Here is a 22,363-nt window from a genome sequence, read left to right on the forward strand (position 1 = left end):
AGCGTTACCATCTCTGCAGCACACGGAAGCCAACTCAACCCTCCTGCCTCATCTGTATAGAGGCCCCAACTCAAGGTTTTGGCTGCAGAAATAACACACATCTCTCCTGCGTATCTTTATTAATGGAGTTACCTCTGCTTGGGATGAGCTTGTCCTCCCTGCTGTCTCTAACTCCAACTCTTCCTTCAAGACTCATCTTCGAGAGGCACAATCTCCTTTCAAAAGCTTTCCCTGATCACTTGTCCAGACTGGGCCAAAGAACTCAGAAACCCACCCAGGACATTCATTAGCCAATTTACTTATCTGCCTTATTCTGTTCCCTCCCAGTACTTTTCTTTGCAGTTTTAATTTATCTTTGTATTCCAGGTGCCCAGCACATAGCCGGGGAGGAATCAATGTTTCTGAACAGAATTCAATGGCATTGATCTACACTGAATCAAACCAAGTATGATGGAGTGCTGTCTACCTATCCCCAGTGCTCCTCCTGTTCATTTTTTAACAGGGAAAAGCTCCCCAAACAGGTTTTCTCATTTTCTACACTGCTCTAACCCAGACGTATTCTGACTATGAAAACTATTCCTCTGGATAAAAGTGTTAGTCGGTGAGCTGGCAGCCAAGCTCTTCCAGACAAACCCCTGGTAAATGAGTGATGCTCAATAGCCGCCGCCGGGGCTGCCCCTCCTCCACCCTTATGGAGGCAGCCACTACCCTGAATTTTGTGCTTATCATTTTCTTGTTTTTAGCTATAGGTTTATCACACACATATGCATCACTATGCGATATATTGTATAGGTCTACATGTTTTTAAACGTCATAAATGAAAGGGTACAGTGTGCATTTTTCTTTTCTTTTTTGTTTTGTTTTGTGTTTTTGAGACAAGGTCTCACTTTGTCGCCCAGGCTGGAGTGCAGTGGCATGGTCTTGGCTCACTGCAACTTCCATCTTCTGGGTTCAAGGGAACCTCCCACCTCAGCCTCCCAAGTAGTGGGGATTACAGGCAGACATGCACTACCAGGCGACATTAATTGTTTTGTATTTTTAGAGATAGGATTTTAGCACGTTGCCCAGGCTGGTCTCGAACTCCTGAACTCAAATGATCTACCTGCCTTGGGCTCCCAAAGTGCTGGGATTACAGGCATGAGCCACCACGCTCAGCCTTTTCTTTTTTTTAACCCTCAACATTATAACTATGAGATTCATCCACTGTTTTCATTGCTTTATAGTGTGCACTATAACACAATTTAAGAATTCTCTTGTTGATAAACATTGGGCTATTTACTCTCTCCCACCCTCATTACAAACCATATTGCTGAGAACATTCTTGTACATGTCTTGCGGTGCAAAAGTGGTTGTACCAATTCACACACCTTTCAAAGGTTTATTCACTATGCAGCTTTCTTCTTTTGGGAATGCCTTTTCATGTCTTTTACCCCCTTTTTTTTTCCTACTGGGTGGTTATCTTTTCCTTGTTAATTTTTAGGATTTCTTAATACGTTCTGGAACCTAGGCCTTGGTCAAATATATGTTATAAATATGTTTCCATTTGTGACTTTTCTTTTCCCTCTTTCAGGGTATATTCTGATGAACAGAAATTCTCATCTAAGTTTCTCATTTAAGTTTCTAATCCATCTGTCATTGATTTTTTGTGTGATATTAGCTATGAATATAATTTCATTTTTCCATATGAATAAAAATAGTCTAGGCCCCATTTTTGAATGAGGCCATCCTTTTCCTGCTGACTGATGGTTCTCTGTGACAGGCCCAATCTGCAGATACATGTGGATATGTTTCTGGCCTCTCCTTGTTGTTTAATTAGCCATCTACCCATCACTTTACCACACTGTCTTAATTACAACAGCTTTCTGATAAGGTTCCATACATGGTAAAGCAAGTCTTCCTGCCAGGTTCTTCTCCTTCAGAACTGTCTTACTTTTGCCCCCTTCTTCCTATCCCCTTGCAATCCCATGCACATTTTAGAATTAGACTGCTAGGCTTAATGGAAAACCAGTTTTAATATTTTTAAATGATATTGAGTCTTCCTATTTATGAGCATTGCATATAGCTCCATTTATTTAGCTCTTTTAAAATATATTTTAGCAAGGTTTTATAATTTTCCCTATTAAGCACATTTTTATACTTATTCCTGAGCAGTATTTTTATTGCTTTTAAAATAAATTTTTTTCAAAATATAAACTTTTAAGTTCAAACTATCTAAGAAAAGACATTTGTGAATAAAATGATTTTTCCATTAAATAACATAAGTCCACAAGTCACACTTTAATCTGGTGAGGTATAAGGTTAAATTAATAAAGTTTCTAAATTCAAACCAACTTTGGATTCCTGGTCATAGAATATTTTTTTATACATTGCTAAATTTGGCTTGCCAAGTTTTTTGTTTCAGGGTTTCTTTTTTATCATACTGATAAATGAGATTGGTCTCTAATATTATTTTCTTGTACTGTCCTTACCTTGTTTTTGTGTCAGGTTCATACTAGCTTTATAAAATTAGTTGTGGAGCAATCCCTATTTTTCTCTGGAAGATTCTGTGCAGTATTAGAAATGTCTGTACCTCAAATATCTGTCAGAACTTTTCCTTCCTTGACAGGAAAACCTTTAATTACTGATTAAATTTCTTTAGTGATCATTTGGCAAATATGGCTTTTTCTTTCTCCTGTGTCCATTTTTGCTTGAAAAAAATAGAGTTTCTCCAGTTGCTGGATGTAGTGTTCTCTATTTGTCTATTAGACCAAGCCTGTTCATTGTTTTTCAAATCTTCTACCTCCTAATTTCCCATCTTTCTCTCATTAACAGTTAGTTAATCTGTTAATTATTGAAAGAGATGTGTTAAAAATCTCTACTACAATAATGAACTTTGTAGATCTGCCTTTCTTAATTTTTTAATTTTTTTGCTTCATATAATCTTATGTACAAGTTTACAAGTTTACAATTTTACAATTATTACATCTGCCTGATAAATTGCATCGTTTATCATTTATATAGCAACTATTTCTGGTAATGCTTTCTGCCTAAAATTGATTTTTTCCTAATATCAATGAAGCTATGCCAATTTTCCTTCAATTAGTGTTTGCTTCTAATCATTTTGATATCCTTTTATTTTCAAACTCTCTGTTTTTATTTTGGGGGGATGTGTCTTGTAAACAACATATAACTGGATTTTGTTATTTAGTATAACACTGTTTTCTATTAATTATTTGGTCCATTTGTATTTATATTGATTACAGTTATATTTATAGATATACCTATATATATCTAGATGGTAGATACATTTCTACCATCTTATCTTGTGCTTTTTGTTTGTCTTTTGAGACAGGGTCTTGCTCTGTCACCCAGGCTGGAGTGCAGTGGCACGATTATAGCTCAGTGTGGCATCGATCTCCTGGGCTCAAGTGATCCTCCGCCTCAGCCTCCTGAGTAGCTGGGACTACAGGTGCATGCCACCATTCCCAGTTAATTTTTTTAAAAAAATTTTACAGATGGTATCTTACCATGTTGCCCACGCTGGTGTCAAATTCCTGGGCTCAACTGATCCTCCAACCTCAGGCTCTCAGAGTGCTGGGATTATAGGCTTGAGCCATCACACCTGCTTTGTCATGCTTTTGAAAATATTTCTCATTTTTTCTTTTCTTTCTTTTGCACTGAATTTTTTGTCACTTCATGTTTCCTTCCACTGTTTTGCAAGTTAAAAACTGTATTTCTACTTTTCTCAGAGGTCATTCCAAATTTAACATCAACATTTTCTTTAGCATATTATAAAGTTAATATCTTCACCCTATGCTCAACTGTTCTTTGGAATGCTTCCTCTTGCATGTCAGTCCTTTATTCTGTGATCATTATCTTTCTGCGTCCAGTACATGAGGATGCAGTGAGGGTCTGCTGGTAAATAATATTATCAGATTTCCTTCAGAATCTCTAGTCTGAATTCATTCAAGACTTATATTTCTCAATTCCCTAATTCTTTCTGTAACTGTCTTATCAGCTATTTGACAGCTATAGGTACTAAGTTTCTTGTTTTAAATTATTATGTCTGTGTTCTGGGAATTCTATTTGGTTCCTTGTTAAATCTGTTTGATCATTTCTGAAAGATTCTTGTTGCTTAGTCATACTTTCAATGGCCTGCACTTTGTAGGCTATTGAATGAATTTCTTTAAGCATACTGATTTTACATTCTGTATCTAATAATTTTAAGATATATAACCTCTGTGGGTCTGATTATACTGTTTGTTTCTACTGACTCTGCTTATCTTGGCTTTCCTTTCAGTTTTGTGATTTTTTGATTGGGAGCTTACGTTCCTTGAAACTTTATAAGTTCAGATGCATTCTTCCAGAGATTTGTTTCCATCTGTCAGCTCCTGCAGGCATTATCAACTTGGAAGCTTTAAACTAAATTCTTGACCTGTTTTTTTGGGGACAGTCAGGTAATGTAAATTCTAACCCCAAATGTTGGCTGGTTTTTGGTTAGAAATTCTCATCGGAGACTATCCTTTCCTTCACCAAAAGCCAAGGCAAAACCAGCCAGTTTTCCTTACTATCTCCCTTAGGGAAGGGAGAAAGTTAGCTTACTTATATTGGTGTCAGCTTCTCTGGGTCCCTTTTCTATACATGCTGTGGTCTTTGCTCCGAACCCCCCTGGCCTGGACCCTGAGCTTTGTCTCTTGTCTGCAAGCACAGTCTGTTAGAACGAAGTGCTAGGCTTCCAGGAACTGGCACATGCCCCCAGGGGAGCTGCCACCTTCAGCATGTGCTTCTCTCTCTGGCTTTGGGCTTCTTACTACTTTTGACCTCTGATGACTTCTCTTATTTTTTGACAACTCAGCGATGCTTTCAAAATTTTTTCTTAATCTTTAGGAATGTTGTTTAGTGTTTATTCTATAAAGTTTTTAAGGATATCTTATCTTGCATATTGCTAGAAAATGAACCTTGAAATTACTTTTTAAAGGTATTTGGATATGAAGAGGAGAGACATGGAAGAAAAGTTAGAGCAGGACAGAGTCACTAGAGTTTAAAACTTTTTTTTTTAATTTGGGAGAACTTAGGTTTATAGGCTATGGGGAAGGAATAAAAAGGGAGGTAGAGGATAAACATGAAGAAAAAGAGGAGGGTTAATAAATGGAGGAAAGTTTCAAGGGAAAAAAGGAGGAGGTGCAAAGGAAGACATAGATGAATGTGTTGGCTTTCAATAGGGTGTGTAGTCCCCAACAATGTCCACATCCTCATCCCTGGACCCTGTAAATATGTTCTTTATAAGGCAAAGGGGCTTTGCAGATGTGAGTAACACTCTTCAGAAGGGGAGGGTGTCCTTTATTACCTAGGTAGGCCCTAAATGTAACCACAAGTGTCCTTATAAGAGGGAGATTTGACTAAGAAGAGGAGACAGAAGCAGCGACTGAAGTGACACACTTTGCCGATGAAGGAAGAGGGCTACAAGCCAAGGCATGCAGGCAGACTCTAGAAGCGGGAAAAGCCAAGGAAACAGATTCCCTTTCAGAGCTTTCAAAAGGAAACAGCCCTGCCGACACCTTGACTTTAGTCCAGTGAAACTGACTTCAGACTTCTGGCTTCCAGAACTGTAAGAGAATACATTTGTGCTGTTTTAAGTCGCTGCACGTGTGGCAATTTGTTACAGCAGCAATGGGAAAAGAATTATCTAGGAACTTAGAGATAGGCCCTTCTCTAATATATTCATCTGTAAACCAAATTTGGGTATGGTTATGCTTAAATTATAACTACTATCTTGTATGTATTAAAACATTCTTATCAATGTAAATGTAAATGAAATAGAAAATATCCTCCTTTAACTCAAATATGTCAATGAAAAATCATAGTAATGCATATAAAATCAAGTGATGCATATAATCTAATTATGTTTAAGCAACAGAGTAGAAAAGGTATTTAAATTGGCATAATGGTGACTTGAAGGCAAGCTGCAGTAATTTCAGCTGTTGCTTTTACTAATATTGTAAGTGAAGTTATGAAATATCTTGCACCAAAATAGTTATATATTGCACCAGAATTACACCAGAAAGTTATATATTGCAGTTATATAAATACAGTTACATAATTGCACCAGAAATACAGTTATATATTGCAGCAGAGTTAAGTAACTTGCTCAATGTCACACAGTTATTAAGTGGCAGAACTCTTGGCTCCATAAATGTTTGTTGAATAAATACATGGTGCCTTCACGGTCCACTTAGCAAAAATTTGGATAGCAATGTGAGGGGGAGGCATAAGGCCTCAAACAGTCCAGGACAGATCTGTGATAAGGTAAAATCATTTGGGTTTGTCGTAAACTTCTGGGTCTACTTGTCTGGATCCCCAGTATTAAGCCCCCTGGTTGTTTTTGTTTTGTTTTCAGAATTTTCCCATTCCACTCTGATGCTTGATCTCATTCTTACAGGGCAGTGATGTATCCAGGTACCTGGCTCTGCATCTGACCCTGGGGTATCACCAGCTCTACTTGTTTCTGTTTGGCTGTTGACACTCCTGTTAATGTTGCCTCAGGGCCTGGGTTGGCTATTCTTTTTTGGTGGTGCTGACTCCATGGTTATGGGACTTGTAGTGGTTTGGATCTGTGTCCCTGCCCAAATGTAATATAATCCCCAATGTTGAGGAGAAGCATGGTGGGAGATGACTGGATCATCAGGGCGGTTTCTCATGGTTTAACACCATCCACCTTGGCGACAGTGAGCTCTCTGCTCTCTGGTCGTTTAAAAGCATGTGGCACCTCCCCCCGACCTTGCTTCTACTCTGGCCATGTGATGTGTGTGCTCCCTCTTTCCTTTCCACGATGATTGTACATTTCCTGAGGCCTCCCCAGAAGCAGAAGCCTCATGCTTCCTCTACAACATGCAGAACCCTGAGCCAATTAAACCTCTTTTTTTAAATAAATTACCCAGTCTCAGGTATTTCTTTATAGCAGTGCGAGAACTAATAGAGGACCCAATAATTTAACAAAACAACAACAACACAAAATCTTCCAGAAAACAAATGTGATTGGGAAACTGAATAAGAAACAAGTTTAGAGCCATAAAACTATTAAAGACATAAATAGGTGCTACTTACGCAGGTGGACTATCACCACAATACTTTCCAATTCTTCTAGCATCGTTGACTTCCCCGCCATTAAACACAGCCACATAATCATATCGGCAGTAGTTATCTCGCTCCACATCAAACTTCTCAAACTTTAATTCTATAAGCTTTAGAGAAAGCACAATAGAAGTGTCAAATATTAATAGCATTGTTGAATAACCTCAAATGGAATTCTTCCTCTCCCCAGATTTGGAGGATACTACGATTTTCCTTTGTAAAAAAAGTATGCATTATGTTTAAGTGCTTTTTGTTGCATATTTCTTATTTAGTTAAAAAAAAACTGTGGTATTCTTTTGCTTTTAATTGTAATCTTTCCAAAAGATCATCTCAAACTCAGATCAACTCTAGTTAGGATATTCAACTTAAGAATTCTGTTCACTTACAGCTACAAAAGTATGGGAACATTATGTAACACTAGCAACCTACTTTAAGACTATAATTGGTTTTGGAGATCTATTGTACAGCATGGTAACTATAGTTAATAATAACATATAATAAACTTCAAAATTGCTGAGACTAAATTTTTTTTTTTTTTTGAGACAGAGTTTCACTCTTGTTGCCCAGGCTGGAGTGCAGTGGTGCAATGTCAGCTCACTGCAACCTCTGCCTCCCGGGTTCAAGCAATTATCCTGCCTCAGCCTCCTGAGTAGCTGGAGTTTCAGGTGCCCGCCACCACACTCAGCTAATTTTTGTATTTTTAGTACAGACGGGATTTCACCATGTTGGCCAGTCTGCTCTCAAACTCCTGACCTCAAGTAATCCACCTGCCTCGGCCTCCCAAAGTGCTGGGATTACAGGCATGAGCCACCATGCCCAGCCGAGAGTAAATCTTAAATGTTAACACCACCTTCCACAAACAAAATAATAACTATGCGAGGTGGATATGTTAATTACTTTGATTGTGGTAATCATTTCACAATGTATACATATATCAAAATATAATGTTGCACATGATAAATATATATAATTTTCACTTGTCAACTATACCTCAATAAAGCTGCAGAGAAAAAGAAAAAGAAAGAGAAAAACAAGATTGTAATTGGATAACTGGATGTGTGTTATAGTGGGAAAAGGGGCTACATACCTTAATAGAAGCTAATAGAAATAAAAAGTATTATCTAAGATGCTCCTTATACTACTGTATGTCAGGGAGTAGTAGTGTGTGTGAATATATGTGTAGGAGGGTGAGCTGAGTGGATAGAGTTGTTCCCCTTTTGAGGGAAGGAGACTGACATTTCTATCAGATGTAAAGAAGTCAAATTTTCAGGACCAGTTATTCAGGGAAGTGGAATTGATGGCAGTGTCTTCTTGAAGTATGTTTGAAATGTGTGATACCGTGCACGGCCTAATCAGGGTGTGGTTATTTTTGAAGAGGTTGCATAGAAGCACTGATCTACAAAGTCAGTGTTAGGTTTTTAGTATTTCTCAATTTTTTGCACTAGTACCAATAACAGTGTCCTAAATTATTCACGTGAATAGGAAATTTTGATTAAATAGGCAATCAATCATTCCCCATACAAGCAAATGTTTAAAAGAACATTTCCAACATGTGAATCAAAGGAAATCTCACTGGATTTATTATTACCTATGACAGCTGGTACCCAATCTTGCTGAGCAGCAAGTGGGCAAGAACCCTCCTTGCTACTTCAGGGAAGATAAAGGACATTAATTCCTATTAGCTAGAGAAGACTCAAACACAGTAATCCAGGTGAAGATGATAATAGCAACAGCATCACAGATGGACACAAAGGTAATTTTGGCTTTGACCATAATTTCCACACATCTTCGGACTGAACTACCTTTTAAAAAGTCAGTGCCAGTGATAGGTGAATAATGCTTATTCATACTTAATACGGCTTTAAAGTGTATTAAAATATTTCCTCTTTGGGTCCAGTGACTTCTCACCACTTACTAATAAAATGCTTTCCAGGTTATTAAAAAATTGGCGAACTTTTTCTACTTAGAAATTAGTCACAAAGGCTGGGCGTGGTGGCTCACGCCTGTAATCCCAGCACTTTGGGAGGCCGAGGCAGGCAGATCATGAGGTCAGGAGATCGAGACCATTCTGGCCAACACGGTGAAACCCCGTCTCCACTAAAAATACAAAAAATTAGCCGGGCATGGTGGCAGGTTCCTGTAGTCCCAACTACTCAGGAGGCTGAGGCAGGAGAATGGACCGAACCCGGGAGGTGGAAGTTGCAGTGAGCCGAAATCGCACCACTGCACTCCAGCCTAGGTGACAGAGCAAGACTCCGTCTCAAAAAAAAAAAACAAAAGAAATTAGTCACAAAAACTTTTGCAGAGAAGATTAAAAAAAGTAAAGAAGAAGATAAAGGAAAAGAACTGTGGTAACAAATGAAGGTAAGGTAATTCTTTAATAGAAGAAAATTCCAATAAAATTCCTTCAATACAATAATTCCCTTGCATAGAAACTATTTAAGACTTAATTTTCCCATTATATTTTTCTCCTTTGAGAAACTGCCAGTGATTTCAAACACAGTGATTAAGAACTCAATTGACTGAAGCCAAAAATCACATTAAAATCAAATAAAAATCAAACTTAACATTTAAATGATCAAAGGGAAGAACAATGGAAAAGAGATGCTTAACTGTAATCTGCAAGTATAATTAAGTTGGAATTATTTGGTCAAATATATTTACAAATGTCACAGAGAAAATGATCAATATAATTTCAAGAATTACACAATGGTTTAAATGTTTCAGAAACACAATTTTTAAAATTATTTTATAAAACATTCAACAGACTTATAAAATCTTCCATTATTAAATAAATGGCCATATATTTCTTCTTAAAAATAAAACCAAGTTTTGGAATTATGATCACTGTTTATGTCTGTATATATGTGTATATGTTCAAATCACTAACTTGCATGGTATATTAGCTTAAATAATTTTCTATAAAAAAAGAAATACATGACAAATGGTATCTGTTCAAGCTATATGAAAGGTTAATTTAGAAAAGTTTTTTTAAAAACAGTATCATAATGTTTACCTCATAGTGTTTGGGTTAAAGTCTATAGTGTTTCTAATAGTAATAATTTTTATAAAGTTATCTTTAAAGGTCCACAAAGTAGATTTCATGTGTTTCTATGCTAAGTTCTTTCCTGCAATTAATATGTGAAACTGGTTCCCAGAAAGGGTAAAAAGTTGTATATGTAACCACAAATTAATAAATACTGGAAAAGTCGACCTTCTCTGTTGATTATTTCAGAACAATGAATAAAGCTTTTTGTGGGGAACCTGCACATATTTTATTTTAAATGACAACCAAAAACACCCTAAAGCAGACCAGCTTGTTCTTTGAAGAGATAATGTGGCTCGCTTTTGTTGGCTTTGTTGAGGCAAAGCATCCACACTTTTTTATTTAGTCACTAGAATAACTATTATCAGGACATGATGGGTTTGTGATGGGAGCAAATGGTAACCTGAAATGTCCATGGACCTAGGGATTTTTATCCTCCCACAGTTAGTCGCTGCTGCTTATAACATCCACTGCAGGGTTAAACAATCCTATGTGGGATTTGCTTACCATTTGTATTTTTAAAACTGTTTTGAAAATTGTCATTATATAGCAGGAAATTAAATCCATGAATTTGCAACTCAAAAAAATGCAAAGGCTAGGCCAGGCACGGTGGCTCACATCTGTAATCCCAGCATTTTGGGAGGCTAAGGCAGACGGATCTCCTGAGGTCGGGAGTTTGAGACCAGCCTGACAAACATGAAGAAACTCTGTCTCTAGTAAAAAAATACAAAATTAGCCGGGCGTGGTGGCGCATGCCTGTAATCTCAGCTACTCGTGAGGCTGAGGCAGGAAAATCGCTTGAACCCAAGAGGTGGAGGTTGCGGTGAGCTGAGATTGCACCATTGCACTCCAGACAGGGCGACAAGAGCGAAACTCTGTCTCAAAAAAAAAAAAAAAAAAAAAAAAAAAAAAATCTGGGGTCTTCGCATGAAGAAATACCTGTGTCCAGGAGCCTTCCTCTTCTTGTATCCCTTAGCTCTCGAATAGCCCCCACAACAGGAGGCTCTTGAGAGTTGGTGGGCCCCCGACACTGGGCAATTCACACATGCATGCTTTCTTCACACTTCCAGGGAATCTCACCTGATTCTTCGGGGCTACAATGTGCCACACACAAGTGACTCCTGCAGGGTAATCCCGGTCTGGCCAGTTGGGGGTTTTAAAAGAGCCGGAAGGTCTGTCAAGGAGTCCTCCACAATACTGATCCCCTTCAAGTATTAAACAAGGAAAAAAGCCCACAAGTTTATGTAGGTTACAGCAATACAACCATGTGGAGATTAGGAATGTGGGATCTTTGGTGAGAGTACAGTAAACAAAGGCAACAGCAGAAGCGCTTACATTTTCTCTTAAACATATGGTTACATACATAACCCCCCAACACACACAATGAATGATCTTTGTTACCTGACATAGCATATCAACACGAGAGAGGGGAGAAGTGGACTCAGGGCCTCTTTTCTTTTTTTTTTTCCTTAGACAAGGAAGACAAAACATTTGAATATGCACTCACTCAGAAAGCTTGCAGGCTCAAAAAATCATAGAGATGTTAAGTCTCCTCAAGGCATTGGTATTTAGTAAACACCCAGGGACAAAATTTGAATTAGTTGATATAGACAGCTCTCATTACTAGAAAACTTCCCATGATATATATATAATATGTATATAATATATATATGTTTTAAGAATAAATTTTGTTTGTAAAAATAAAATTTATAATTTTTCAGCAATACAGAAAGGCACAAGGAAGAAAGCAAAAATATACCCCCAAATCCTCAGTTTTAGCCACCAAAAACTCATCAAAATTAATAGGTGACAAATATCATTTCAGGCATCTGTACCCATAAGTTGCATATGTACCTGTAGGTTGGCAGAAATAATGTAAGAATTATTTTAATACGAAGTTCTAAATTTAATTTTACTTGAATGTAAATAACAAATAAAAACTGAACTGAAACTAAAATAATTATACTTCAATGGAATATTTCTTTGACACAGAATATAACCATTCTTAAATCAAACTTCTAAATTTAAGAAAATGTATTATAAAAATGGAGGTTGGAATAATTTCTAAATCTCCATTTAATGAAAAATTTCAAGTATATACAAAGTAAGTAGAATAATATAATGACCTCCTACATATCCATTACCCAGTTACAATAATAGTCATCATTCTATTATTCTATCTATATTGCTACCCAATCCCCATGACCTGCTTCATTGTTTTTATTATTATTATTTTACAGGTTTTGGGGAGAGAAATTCACATACTCTGAAATGCACAAATCTTAGCTGTACAAATCTGAAAAATGGATATACCTGTGTAAACCACACTCCTATGATGATATAGAATCCATTTCCCACTAAATTTGTGCATCCCTTCCCATCCTGCCAGTTCTCTACACTACTTTTCTGAAAAACTTCCCATTAGATGAGTTTAATTTTAGAGCTCCATATAAATTTGTTTACCCATTCTCCTGCTGATGGGTGGTTTCTAGTCTGGACTATTGTGAATGAAGCTGCTATGAACAGTTTTGTACACATTTGTTTGTACATGTATCTTCATTTCTCTTATATAAATACCCAGGACTGCAACTGCTGGGCCAAGAGTCGATGTAAATATTTAACTTCATAAAAAACTACTGGAACTTTTCTCCAAGTGGTTTTACACCTCTCTCGAGTATGAACACTTCGGTTGCTTTACATCCTTGCTACCACTTGGTGGTGTCAGTTTTTCTAGCCAACATGGTGGGTAAGTAATGGCATCTCACTGTAATTTTAATTTGCATTTCCCTGATGACTAATGAGAGATACTGAGTAGTTTTTCATGCACTTATTGGCCATTCATATTTTCCTCTGTGAAGTGTCCAAGTGTTTTGCCAATTTTTATACTTACTGGAATCTTTACCTTTTTATCGTTGAGTTGTATGAGTTCTTTGTATATTCTGAATACAAGTTCTTCACCAGACATTTTTGTGAATATTTTCTCCCCTTCTGTAGGCTATTTGTATTTGTAACCATGTCTTTTTATAAGTATTAGTTTTAATTTTAATGAAGTTTTGTATTTTTCCTTTTACTTTCAACCAACTTGGTCTTTGTATTTCAAGTGCTTTCTTGTAGACAACATATAGTTGGGTCTGGCTTTTCAATCCATTCTAACAATAACTGTCTTCTAATCAGAGTATTTAATAATTTACGTTCAATATATTTATTGATCTTCTTGGATTTAATGTGCCATTTACTACTTTTTTCTATTTGCTTTACCTTTCTTTTATTCCATCTGTTTTTCCTTATAGCCTTCTTTGGGTTAGTTGGATAATTTTAGTATTCTATTTTAATCTTTTGGCTTTTAGTGATAACTCCTGCATTTTTAATGGGTTCTCTAGGGATTATAATATGCATGTTTAAGTTATCAAAATTTACTTAGAGTTAATATTGTACTTCACGTGTTGTATATGTATGTGCAACAGTGTAATTACATTTATGTGTCCATCCTTTGGTTGTCAAACATATTACATCATACACTATATATTCCACAACACAATGCTAAGGTTTTTTTGTTTTGAACAGATACATGTAAAGAAATTAAGAGAAGAAAAGAAAATAACATATACCCTTTTATATTTACTATTTCCAATGACCTTCATTCCTTCTGTTACTTTCATTTTACAAGGTCATTTACCTCAACCTGAGGAATTCTCTTCAATATTTCTACCAGTGTAAGTATAAAAATGTCTTTCAGAGATTTTTAGTGTTTATCTGAAAATGTCTTCATTTTACTTACATTCTTGAAGGCTGGCTATAGAATAGAGGTTGACAGTTTTATTCCAGCGCTTTAAAAATACTGTGACAGGCCAGGGGCGGTGGCTCACACCTGTAATCCTAACACTTTGGGAGGCCGAGGTGGGCAGATCAACCTGAGGTCAGGAGTTTGAAACCAGCCTGGCCAACATGGTGAAACCCCGTCTCTACTAAAAATAGAAAAATTAGCCAGACATGGTGGTGCATGCCTGTAATCCCAGCTGCTTGAGAGGTTGAGGCACAAAAATCGCTTGAACCTGGGAGGTGGAGGTTGCAGTGAGCCGAGATAGCACCACTGCACTCCAGCCTGGTCAACAAGAGTGAAACTCAGTCTCAAAAAAAAAATACTATGACACTGCCTTCTGGCTTCCAATGTTTCTGAGGAAATGGAAGCCATCATTCTTATCACTCTTCTTCTGTATGGAATTTAGTTTCATCTGATTGATTTCAAGATTTTCTCTGTCTTTAAATTTCTGTAATTTAATTATAATGTGCATGGGGGTGCTTCATTTTTATTTGTCCTGTGGAGTTTGTTGACCCTCTTGACTCTATTTTTCTTATTTTCATTATTTATTTTTTAGATGGAATCTCGCTCTGTTGCCCAGGCTGGAGGGCAGTGGCGCAATCTCGGCTCCTTGCAACCTCTGCCTGCAGGTTCAAGCGATTCTCCTGCCTCGGCCTCCCGAGTAGCTGGGATTACATGAGTGCACCACCATGCCTGGCTAATTTTTTTGTATTTGTAGCAGAGATGGGGTGTCACCATGTTGGCCAGGCTGGTCTTGAACTCCTGATCTCAGGTGATCTGCCTGCCTTGGCCTCCCAAAGTGCTGGGATTACAGGCATGAGCCACTACGCTCAGCCCCTCTTGACTCTGTAAGTTGATATTTTTCACTGTATTTGAGCAGAGTCAAGTCATTATATCTTTAAATATTTTTTCACTTTATTATCACTTTCTGGGACAAAAATTACAGATGTTAGACCACTTGATATTGTCTCACTGGTTTCTCGAGCTCTTTTTCTTCAATCTTTTTCCTCCTTTTTCTTCAGATTGAGTAATTTCTATTTAAGTTCACTGACTCTTTTTTTCTGCCATCTCCAATCTACCTGTGAGTACAATAGGTAAATTTTATAATTTCAGATCCTGTTTCTTTTATCTCTAGAATTATTACTTTATTTTTTAATAGTTCCTGTTTCTCTTCTGAGATTCTCAATTTGTTTATTTATTATGCACATATTTCCCTTTATAAATCCTGAAACAAACATGTAATAGCAGCTTTAAAGTACTTGTTTGCTAATTGCAACATGTGAGTTACCTTGAGATCAGTTCTTATTGACTGCTTTTGTCCTTGAATAGGGACACACTTTTCCTGTTTCATTACATAACTACAGACTGGACATTATGCATGATACATTATACTCTAGATTCTGTTGTGTTCTGATAAAAATAATTTTGTTCTAGCAGGCATTTAACTTGGCTAGACTCAAACTTAAAGTCTGTTTCCCTGGCAGCAGGCAGCAGCTGTAATCTCTTTTCAGTTCTTTCATTTTTCAGCTGATGCTTTTGTGCCAGGCCAACTGGGCTCTCCTCCACACATGTAGAGTTTAGCTGTCAGACAAAGATTTCAGTAGATTTTATACGAATATTTTGTGCCTCAATTCTGTAACTCCCTGCCTGGATTTCCTCCCCAACATTCTGGCTGCTCTTTCAGCCCCAGATTCTGTCCTCTGACCTTTCAAGTAAAAATGTTGCACTACAGTCCAATCCAAAAGCAGATTATGGACTGCTCTTGGGTAAAAGGCTGAAAACATACAAATATTGCCCACTGCAGTGATCTTTCAAAAGTAGAGATTTCTACGCTTGGGAGCTCACTATATCTCATATATCTGTGTGTGTGTATATATATATTTGTTGTTGTTTGAGACAGGGTCTCAACAACACCCAGGCTGCAGCACAGTGGCATGATCACGGCTCACTGCAGCAGTGACCTCCCTGGGCTCAGGTGATTCTCCTACCTCAGCCTCCCAAGTAGCTGGGACAACAGGTGTGTGCCACCACACTCAGATAATTTTTGTATTTTTTGTAGAGATGGGGTTTCACCATTTTGCCCAGGCTGGTCTTGAACTCCTGAGCTCAAGAGATCCACCTGCCCTTGGTCCCCCAGTGTTGGGATTACAGGCATGAGCCACCATGCCTGGCCTCCACTTTTATTTTTTAAAAGCTATTGTATAAGTACTCAAATAAAAGCAAGCACACATAGAAAGGTATGGGAACCACTGGCCATGGCTATTTCTGGAGAAGGGACTATGGAGTGGTGAAGGGGTGTGTTTGCATATTTGCATGTGTGCTTATGTATGTAAGCTCCACATTTTTACTCTATGAATTTCTATACTTGATTTACAAGAATGTATGTGGACTTAAATTAAAAGGCTGATTTTTTGTATTGGTCTCATCATGGTTTGATGGCATTCACTAGCTCTTTGAGAACCACTCTTAAGCTTTAAAGGAGTAAATAAACATCAAGTGCCAAGAACAGTGAACCAACATTACTGTTGTTATTGCCATTATGTGGAAACAGTACCTCTTTCGTTTGGTTCAGCAGCAGAGAACATGGCCATGAAGCCATTGCCAGCTGTGTTGGCATCAGAAATCATCTGCACCATCATCTTGTTGCCACTGGACACAAGGGCTCCAGGCCGGAAAGTGCCACAGAAGCGGCCAATGCGCTGGCCATTGGCATGGCCATTGTACACATCCACAAAGTCATAGCGGCACAAGTTGTCACTCTCGAGGTCTATGAATCGGAAATTGAGAACGACTACTTTTCCTTCGGGAACCTGCCAAGAAAAGCGCCAATTAGAAAACTGTCATGAAAACAATATCTGAGGCTTTGACATCTAGTCACTTACTTAAGTGTGTAAAGTATAATATCCAAGATAATGCTTTTTCCTCTCTCATATCTGAACTAACTCAAGGGAAGTTTTCTAGCATATTGCATTCCTAAAAAATTTAAGTACTTATTTTCTTTTGACAAATTCTGCAATTCTCCAGGATTCACAATCTTATTCCTTAAGAACTTACCTCAACAAAGCTGCAAAATATTAGATCAGTATTATTAATAGATGAGTCATTGCTTAGAATGAATACCAGTCCTGATTGGACCTTAGCATATATTTGCATATTCTAATACCTAGAGATATTGCTTAGCAAAGAAACATTTAAAAATATCATTTCTTGGCCAGGCACGGTGGCTCACATCTGTAATCCCAGCACTTTGGGAGGCCGAGGCGGGCAGATCACAAGGTCAGGAGATCGAGACCATCCTGGCTAACACAGTGAAACCCCATCTCTACTAAAAATACAAAAGATTAGCCAGGTGTGGTGGGGGGCGCCTGTAGTCCCAGCTACTCGGGAGGCTGAGGCAGGAGAATGGCGTGAACCCAGGAGGCGGAGCTTGCAGTGAGCCGAGATCACGCCACTGCACTCCAGCCTGGGTGACAGAGCGAGACCCCACCTCAAAAAAAAAAATCATTTCTTACAAATAATACAGTAGGACGCATTCAATGCCTGTGTATAGAATGTTTCTATGAAGTTCAAAATAGAGGATTTATTTGGCAATTGTGTAGTTAATTTACAGATAATTCATTTTGGATCCTGAAACATCCAGATGAACTACCGATACTGACTAAACGAACTGAGTAATTGCTGAATCATCTCTTCTGAATGTCACTAAGTTTTTTGCTCATTTGTTTTCCAGGTGAAGACTTTATATGTCAGGAAGCCTTGAGACACAATGCGCTAATGAAGAAAAAGATAAGCTTTCATTTTATCATAATATTTTATTCATCATAATTTCCCCATAAAATTCTTAATGATGGTTCCTTCCTTATTCCCTGAGTAGGTAGAAAAAATGGCTATAAAAGCATTTGGTAGGATTCTCAGGTTACCAAAGCCCCATTTCTTTCCCAGTTCACACCACCTTTTAATTTCTTCATTCAAGTTGTTCAGTCATAAAGTCTTGATCATAATTGTTTTACTCCTTTAATCAGATGAGGTCTCCACTGAATAGTGGAGAATTCCATTCTGTAAAAACTTACATATAACAAAACTCAGTGATTAAAAAAATCAAACACACACAATCAAAAGCGGTTGGTTTATATTCATCTTAATTAACTATTTCAGACTCAAGGGTCAATAGATGCTTTGACATTAATACGGCTTCCCCATGTTGGTAAGTACAGTGCCATACGTTTTATTTTCCTATGGTAAGATGAAGTGTTTTCAGTGCTATTTGCTTTTTGTGTCAAACACATCTACACTTCATCGTAGAAATCATAATGGCGTAGTCCCCAAAAGGGACATGTTTGTATTTGCCATCGTTGCATTCTAATTCCTAGAAGCTTGTCTCAGTGGTGTGAATATCAGAGTTCCAAAGAACTTAGAACAGCTTAAGAAGCTAATAACAGAAAGAACAATTTAAATTTTAAACATTATCACCAAGATGTCTGTTGTAGAACTTCCTGTCTTTTGCTTTGTTTTTTGTTTTGCACACAACCTCTATTTGTACAATAATCAGAAAGTTATCAAAATATGATGCCACATCTGTAATCTTAAATATAAGCAGGCTCTCTATGAATCACCGAAAAAGTCCTAGCCATGAAAAGAATCTCAAACTAATTTGTTTTTTTCCTGCATGAATAGTGACTATTTGTATAAATGTATAGAGGGTAATTCAAAGCTACGAAACTTGATGAAGTCACTCCCAGAGTGAATGTGGATAGAAAAAGGAAGAGGTCTAAGTATAGAGGCCTGGAACACTCCAATGTCATCAAGTCTGTGAAGAGGTCAAACCACAATAGAGACTGAGTCAACAAGTAGGAGGCAACCAAAGTGTGTGGCGTCTGGAAGCCAGGCGAAGAGAGTATGTCAAGGAGGAATGAATGGGCAACTGAGTTAAGTGCTGCTGCTGAGAAAGACCAGTGGATTTAGCAACACAGAAGTTTAGCAACCAGAAGTCACTGGTAATGCTGACAAAGCTGTTCTGGTGGCACCATGGGGAGAAAACTGGATAAAAGGATCATGAGAAAATGGGGTGAGAGGAAATGGTGACAATAAATATAGACAAGCTTTTCAAGGAGTTTTGCTGTGAAGATGAACAGAATAATATGGGGGTAACTGGAAGGGGATATGGGGTCTAAGCAGAGTTTTTGCAATGGGTGTTTCCTAAGGCATGTTTGCATGCTGATGGGAAGGATTCTGTAGAGAGGGCAAAACTGATGAAGCAAGAGAGAGGGAGGATTGCTTAACAGATGTCCTTGAGCAGGCAAAGGGGGATCTGATCTACAGAAGGAACAGCTGGTGGAGTTGGCCTTAGTAGGAGCAGGGACAGTTTTGCCCAATGACAGAAGGAAAGACAGATGTAGGTAGGTCAGTAAATGAGGTGGTGAAAGCATATATAGAATTTTTTTTCTGGATTGCTTTTCTTAGTAAAATAGAAAACAAGGTCATCAGCAGCAAATGTGGAAGAGAGAGGCACTACTGGGAATCTGATAACAGAAGAGAAAGTGAGGAAATGGATTAACGAAATGCAGCAGGAGTACCAGGACTGCTGGGGTCCACTTGAAGTAAATGAATTAAAATTAAGACCTCTCTGCATGGTGGCGATATTTGTTTTTGTTTGTTCGTGGTCTTCTTCCCCAGCCACATTCAGCTCTGTGGGCAAAGGTACAGGGCAGGTGGAGAGTTGGATATAAGCAGTAGGGGAGAGTGGTGAGGTTTGCCAAGGGAGGATATGGCAGGAGAGAAGGACAAAAGAGTTGAAGACATAGGCAAGGGAGTGACCATGATGATGTGCTGTGGAATCCAAACTGGGTTAGGATGGAAATCAGGACGCTGTGGGGTGAGGACAGTAACAACCAAGACTGTGGTGGAGTAAGGACAAAATAACAGTGGAAGTGGGAGGCTGAGGAACTATGGAGGATAAGTTATTTGGCGGAGAAGAGGTTAAAGACCTGAGAAGATCACCCATATAGATATTGAAATTACAGTTGATTAGGACAAGGAAGAGTGTTGAAGACAGTGACAGTGAACCAGGAGTTAAAATTTGCAAGAAGTGAGGAAGACTGTCCAGGAGGCTTTTAGATTATTTCATCAAGGAGAGGAATAGGGAGGTATAATCATGTTTCATTGGCAGGTTCTTGGTTCTCTGACACTACGTAGACAATTCTGTTGACTCTCTCCTGTAGAGAGGTGTTGAAATTAACTACAGGACTTGGATGCTCATTCCCAATAAAATAAATCATTTGTTCCCAAAAGTTTTGTACCTGTTCCCATGGCAATGAAAATTTGAGAATGAGACACAAATATGATCAGCAATAGAAACTGGGTTACATCATTGCAATTTTGAACACATGCTGACCCGAACAACCCCGACAAAGCTTCTTTTGAAAGAAGGATGCAGAGGTGATCTGTACCAGTGTAAGTCTCCTATAACCAGAGACAAATGTCATCTTGCACTGAAGGCCAGAGAGAAATTCTATTGCAAATGAGAAGCATACTGCTGTGAGCCTTTTCAGTATGACACAACATCCGTTCTTCATTTTTTATATGAGTGATCAAGATTGTCTGATGCCCTCTGATGCAAGCTTTGATAAGAGCTCCTGATTGTCATTATAAAGGACTTTAGAGAGCATATTCTCTGAAGATGGCCTTTCCACTTGGAGAATCTAGTCTGTATCCTTGAATTTTCTTTGTTAAGAATAGAAAATAAAAAAATAAAAAATACAGAAAGATACACAGAATAATATAACACCTGGATACCAACCACGAAATTGACTTTTGTTAACATTTTGTTAATAGATTTTTAAAGTCTCCTTTAATGACGTAAATAAAACATTTCAGATAAAAATGAGATTTCCTTTGTCTTCATCCCAGGCGCCATTTCCTCCTCCTTCCTCAGAAGCAACCACTGTTACAAATTTAGTGGGTTTCCTTCCATGCTGATCAAAATGTGTGTGTGTGTGTGTGTGTGTGTATTTATATATATTTATGTATGTGTGTATATACATATACACACACAAGTATTTATGTATATGTGTATATAATATATATTTTAATATATTATATATTTTAATATATATTATATATATGTATCCATGCAAAACGCACAGTGACTTTTTGTGTTGTTTTAAAAATTAACAAAAATGGTGCCAGGCTCATGCTTGTAATCTTAATACTTTGGGAGGCCGAGGCAGGAGGATTGCTTGAGTCCAGGAGTTAAAGACCAGCCTGGGCAACATAGGGAGATTGTGTCTCTACAAAAAATTTTAAAAATTAGCTGGATGTGGTGGTGCATGCCTGTAGTTCCAGCTACTTAGGAGGCTGAAGTGTGAGGATTACTTGAGCCTGGGACATCAAAGCTCCAATGAGCCATGATCACACTGTACTCTAGCCTGGAGAATAGAGAGAGACCCTGTTTAAAAAAAAAAGGGGGGGGGAAATGGGATAATGTTTACATGTTACTCCACAACCTGGGCATCCTTGAATTTTCTGGCTGAGGAAGAAGAGAAGAAGGAAAAATAAAAATACATAGGACCTTCACAAGCTATTCCTTCTACCTGGAACATGTTCCCACTTCTGCCCTTCTCTCACTCATGCTTAGGGTCTCAGTTTCAAGGTCACTCCCTCCTGGAGACATGCCTAAACACCCCCAAACCCGAAGGTGGGCTCTGTCCAATTAGCAGTGCTCCCCTCAGGTCTGTGAGCATGGGATGGCTCAGCCCACTCACTGTATGTTATAAAGCTCAACCTCGAGGGGGCAAGGATCCTTCCTGCCTTGTTCACTGTTGCATCCCCAGGATCTGGCATGGCCCCAAGTTAAAGCTTAACATCAAAAATATTTGTTAAATGAATAATCCATTAGGTACTCAATGAATCACCGGCCTCCTTGCACAAATCACAGACAATATACCTACTGCTGGCTCCACCTTTTTCATTCTAATATTTCCTACCTTGCCTGGCAGCAGAGCTCCAAAAGGCCACTCTCTTTTCTAAGCCATTCTTTGCAAAAAGCAGATGCATATCTTTTTGGAAACTTTATATTTCAAATCTCCTGTAAATGCTAACACTTAATGCAGAAACTCAAGGTGCTTTTTTGGTGGCAAATAGATGAAGCTACTGTTTTGTGAGATTATATTGATTTGGGGATTCATTATCTGCCTGCAGAAAAACAATTCGATGTTTGTGTTTTTTCCTATCAACAGCAAAGTCCCGTGTGGGCCAAAGCGTAGAGCTTCCACAGTGACCTCAACTCACCCCACAGCTCCTGGGATGTCCTCACTGTCACAAGCAAACGTGCCAAAGCTCTCGATGCCGGGGCTCCTGCCAGAGGACAGAGGAACTGCATTTTAAGCTGA

At 38.2% G+C, this 22,363-nt stretch overlaps 1 protein-coding gene across 1 annotated transcript in view; it reads right to left on the reverse strand.

Annotated features, from left to right (window-relative positions):
• The window catches only part of PCOLCE2 (procollagen C-endopeptidase enhancer 2), a 72,233-nt gene that overhangs the window by 14,473 nt on the left and 35,397 nt on the right, over positions 1-22,363 (reverse strand). The window contains exons 3-5 of the mRNA XM_003826512.5: positions 16,531-16,786; positions 11,237-11,361; positions 7,084-7,220 (exon numbers count right to left, since the gene is read on the reverse strand). Coding sequence (XP_003826560.1) covers positions 7,084-7,220; positions 11,237-11,361; positions 16,531-16,786 — 518 coding nt within the window. The remainder of the gene's footprint in view (positions 1-7,083; positions 7,221-11,236; positions 11,362-16,530; positions 16,787-22,363) is intronic.

Source organism: Pan paniscus, chromosome 2, assembly GCF_029289425.2.
Source record: "Pan paniscus chromosome 2, NHGRI_mPanPan1-v2.0_pri, whole genome shotgun sequence".
In the NCBI taxonomy this organism is placed as follows: domain Eukaryota; kingdom Metazoa; phylum Chordata; class Mammalia; order Primates; family Hominidae; genus Pan; species Pan paniscus.